General features: G+C 48.4%; 1 protein-coding gene and 1 long non-coding RNA gene across 2 annotated transcripts in view; both read left to right on the top strand.

Annotated features, from left to right (window-relative positions):
- The window catches only part of LOC103581430 (cytospin-B-like), a gene marked incomplete at its 5' end in the record, with an annotated part of 27553 nt that extends 25035 nt beyond the window's left edge, over positions 1–2518 (top strand). Inside the window, one exon of the mRNA XM_008563262.1 lies at positions 1606–2518. Within this exon, the coding sequence (XP_008561484.1) occupies positions 1606–1695 (90 nt within the window). The remainder of the gene's footprint in view (positions 1–1605) is intronic.
- A 1226-nt stretch (positions 2519–3744) lies between these two features.
- The window catches only part of LOC103581429, a 1764-nt gene continuing 963 nt past the window's right edge, over positions 3745–4545 (top strand). Inside the window, exon 1 of the long non-coding RNA XR_549667.1 lies at positions 3745–4536. This is a non-coding gene — a long non-coding RNA (uncharacterized LOC103581429). The remainder of the gene's footprint in view (positions 4537–4545) is intronic.

Below are 4545 nucleotides of genomic sequence, written 5' to 3'. Positions count from 1 at the left end.
TAGTTGCAAGTTGATTTCTTGCAGAGGGGAGCCATGCTGGAGATGGTGCATTTCACCATCTTGTTGGCATCACTTCCTCCAAATATTTTTAATTCAATTATTGTTCGGTTCAAGCACATACAACAGTCTGAGTAAAACTGTGAGTATTACTGGACTTCAGATTCTGTCCAAGGTTGAAGACATCCTTCGCACCATACTGAGGAAGGTTTGCCTTCTCTCTTGAGTTGGTAGGCATTCGTTTCTTTCTCATAGCTCATCTGTCTCTTTCCCAGCATGCTCAAGTCTTCCATCATGTCTCTTCTGCATTGTCATATAAGCAACCCTCCTGCTGTGAGAATTTTAGCTTGTCATGCATCAGTCTGCGTGCACAGTCCTGACTACAGGAGTCTAGGTAGAGGAGACCTTTTACCCGTGTATTCTGTGAAAGTTCTGTTTTTCTTTTAAAATTGTTCTTGGTGTATCTGTGTGGATACCACTCCTTTTCTACCCCTTTCCCATGACTAGTGACATGCTGATAATTTTTTAGCCTACCCAAGGAGCAAAATCAGTAGAGTATATTTACCTGTTGTTGAATCAGAAGATAAATGGCCTGTTAACGGCCTCGACTAGTTGTCAGTGCCCAGGAACAGATGTGCTCAGTTCAGCCTTATTTTGCTTCTGGTTTTACATCAGGGATCTTCCCTCCTGTTCTCTGTGACCACAAAAGAATCCAACTTCAGTCCCAAAGTTAATGATTAAATATGTTCAATGGCACAGATTTCAGAAAAGCTTGGCTACTCTACAGGGCACCCAGCCCTCCTGCCCATTACTTGCTGGCCTTGACCGTATGCTTACTCATTGCAGGGTTACTTGCAAAATTAGCAGCAACAAGGAAAAAGGCAAAAAAAAATTACTCAATTAGGGTGAAACCATATTAAATGGTAACACTTAATACTGGTAAAATAAATGGTTGCATTTTATGTTGGTTCAAGGCTTTTGTGGTAATCCCATTCTTAGGAATTTATCTGAAGGGACTAATTCAACAGAAGGAAATAATACTGCACACAGATGCTTACTGCAAAGTCTGTAAGGGCGAAAAAGCATACATCACGTACACGTCCTGTCACTTTTGGACAGCGTGCATCTGCTGAAATGGCAGCCAGCAGAACGGGGCAGCAGCATGGGAAATTGTGTATGAAAACGTCCTGCTCAGTGAAAGAGCACAGGGTACATGACAGCGGGCGTGTGTCCACTGCGATGGAAGCCTGGGAAATTAGAGGTGTATATTCAAATGTGCTTTAGAAAAGTGGAAATCATTTTATGGTAGGGAAATTATGGGTGACTTTCAGTTTTCAAAACTTTTTTTAATGCCATCATATTGCTAAAAGATGAAAGCAGCAGGAGATCCTGTCTTCTGTTTTTTGAAAAGGATGGTATCTCCCAAATAAATAGGAAGAAAAGGTTTTTCTTGTAACTCATTGCATATAACACCATCAGTGTTTGCCTCCACCTCTGTTTGTGTAGGTGGAGGGCTTCCAGGCAGTATTAGCCCTGACTTGGGTCTGAGTCGCTTAGTGGAAAGAGGTCTGTGGTGTGCCCCCTGTAACCTGTCCCCTTTCCCTGCAGGAGCTCAGCGAGATGCTGTACACAGACCGGCCTGACTGGCAGAGTGTGATGCAGTACGTGGCGCAGATCTATAAGTACTTCGAGACATAAATCTGGTCACCTGCGACTTGTCCTGGAAGCACCTGGTCACTTTCCACCAACCCTGCTCCCCCCACCACCCAGTTGTCTGGATTTCAAAGGAAGGCACAATCTGAATGGACCAACACACAAACAAGAAACAGAGCTAGGTTCTGCGGTGTACCCATCCCAAATGCGCACGTTTGGTGTGTCAGTGAAGCTTTGCTCTCCCGCAGGATGTTTCTAAGGAGGATGGCCTTCCTCCTTCCAGACCAAGACTCCACACCCAAATCCATTTCCTTGAGAAACCAGGACAACGTCGCCAATCACATTGGGGATTCCCAAATCAATTCTTTTTCTTTTTTAATTTAAAAAACCCTGACATTTGCCTTTATAAAAATTTTGTTCTTGCCATCTTCCCATCCCCACCCCAAAAGAAACCAACAAACAGAAACATTTCCCCCAGAGCGGCCTGGAAACACGTTGGCCCTGCCTTTTGGGGAAATATGCTCAAGTTCTAGGTGACAGTTTTAACACCTAGAATTCAGTTCCATTTTTATATCTGACGGTCCCTTATTTGATTCTTCTGGTGAGAAGTGAAGCATGTGAGCACAGAGGAGCCTGTGGCACCTTGCTGAAGGGTCCCTGTGATGTGTCCCACAGAGCGAAGTATGCACTCGGACACACACATGGCGGGTCGTTTACACACAAAAGGCACTGACCACCCACGCCTTTTGCCCTCCTGTTTGTTCACATGCCCATCACACTCACACATGTTTGTGCCACATACAGAATGGACAAGGTCACGTGCATGTGAAATGGCCTGTGTCAGGTCTTCAGGTACTTGCGCAATTAATTAGGCTGAGGCGTGTATCTGGGGACTCGGGACAGACAGCACATCGCACAGTATTTCAACTCTAAGGACTGATTTAGTCTCAGAACTTCATGAGGCCTCCCCCACATTTGAATGGCAAAAGGAAGCCCTTCAGGGTGGGTGGCGATGCCTCCTTTTATAATTGAACAAAGAGAAAAAGCAGTTTCCCCCATACCCTTCCAGTTTCCCTACCTGGCAGCAGAGCGCTCCCCAAAGCTGCCCCGGTCTGGCCCAGGTAACCACCTGCTGGCTGTTTGTGGGCAAATAAGCGTGCATTTTGTAGCAGATGAAGGGGCAGCCCACACGGGCAGTTGAGATCGATGTGTAAGTGCCCATCACTTGCTGCTTTGGGTGGCAGATAGCTCTGTGTCAGTGCTCCACAGACGGTTGTCCTTACAATGAGTCCCTGACAATGAGAATTCCTGCCATGATTTTTTAAAGTAAATCTCTGATTGCTGATCTGAGCCACTTGTCCAGAGCCGGGTCCTAGCGGTCCATTCCCTGTGCTGGGAGAGGCCTGAGGCTCTATCCCCTCCCTCCAGGCCAGACCTTTGCAGAGGTAGCAGCCAAGCTCTGCAGGCCAGCCTGTCCCTGATTCTCACAGGGTCGCCACTGCCCCAGGAGCAGAGACTCCACCTCCCAGCTCTGTTTGTGGGTCTCAGCGGTGGCTCTCTATCAGAATCTCTGCGGAGCTTTTTGAAAATGCACTCCTGGACTGCCCCAACTGGTCAATTCAGAATATCTGGAATGGGATCAGAGGCAGATTTGATATACTTCCAGAGGACTCACGCACAGCTGCATTGAGAACCGTGAGGGGAGAGGGCACCTTTCGTGGCTGGGGCAGCACAGCAGACGGGCAGCTCCCACTGGCCCATTGGTTTTCTCATGAAAGCTTGAGGCCCAGTGATAGCAAGTTTAGGCTGCTGCTCCTGATAAACATGCCCACATGAAAATCGTTGCTTGTGTGGCCCATGCACCTGTCTTCTGTTGTCATAACTGATGCTTTTTCATTATCTCTAACTTCTGCTTTGCTAGATTGCCCCACTAAAGTGGGGAAAGTAACACCCCAAGTAGCTGGGTTGAGCTGTAGGTGTTGTGTTTGAGCTGCGGTTTCTCCAGGATTTTGTGTAGGAGAGACAGGGGAGGCCTTGGGGTACCTGGAGGCATTTAGTATGACCGGTGCCCTGTTTTGAGTGATTACGAGTAAATGACCTAGAAGCAGCTCTGCGCAAAGCCGTCTGTGTGTGGCATGGTGTTGTGGTTTCCTTCCCTCCATGCTGGGTCTGGCACCAGCCCCTCTCCAGTGGCAGCCCACGTGGCCCAGGACTTTGGCCAAACTCATTCATTCTTGTCTGTATCCTGCTTCCTTTCAGCTTAAAAGAAGGAAAGAATTGTATGGAAGGTCAGCCATGAGCAATGTATTTCTATAACTCAAGGAGGCTCCCTGACTGCCACTTTCCTTGCTGGTGGCATGCACATAGAAGAGGCGTGGTGTGTCCTGTCCTCAGAAACGCAGGCAGGGTTGGTGCAGGTCCAGCCCTGTGGTCGCTTGGGTGCAGGGACAGGCTCCCGGCCCCACCAGGCCTCGGCAGCAGAGCTGGCGGGCTCCCCCAGGGCAAGGGTTTTAGGTCCGTGTTTAGCTGGAGTGCTCAGAGCACAGAGTCTGCGTGCAAAGTTGACGTGCTGAGGAAACACCTCCTATTTTCTGTGCTCAGCAGATTGTTCGGTTCCCAGTTTTCCATGCTGAGGCTTTCACAGGCCTCAGCCACGTTTCCTCCCTTCCTCCCGCAGCTGGTCCTTAGTCATTAGGTGCTGGTTCTGCGGATTCTTTTTCTTCGTGTGTAATTTTTATGTTAAAGACAGCTGCGAAGTGCAAGATTCAGAGCACGGAGGAGTTGTTAGGATGTAACGAGAAGTTGATCGTCCTCTGCGCTGAGTCGTTTCTTGGATCGGAGCTTAGTGACTGATGGTAGCGCGTGTCCCTGTCCCGCGGGGACAACATCCTGAGG

The sequence above is a fragment of the Galeopterus variegatus genome, unplaced genomic scaffold (genome assembly GCF_000696425.1).
Source record: "Galeopterus variegatus unplaced genomic scaffold, G_variegatus-3.0.2 Scaffold13030, whole genome shotgun sequence".
NCBI lineage: Eukaryota > Metazoa > Chordata > Mammalia > Dermoptera > Cynocephalidae > Galeopterus > Galeopterus variegatus.
Note: the sequence above shows the minus strand (reverse complement) of the source record. Positions and strands in the feature narration are given on the sequence as shown.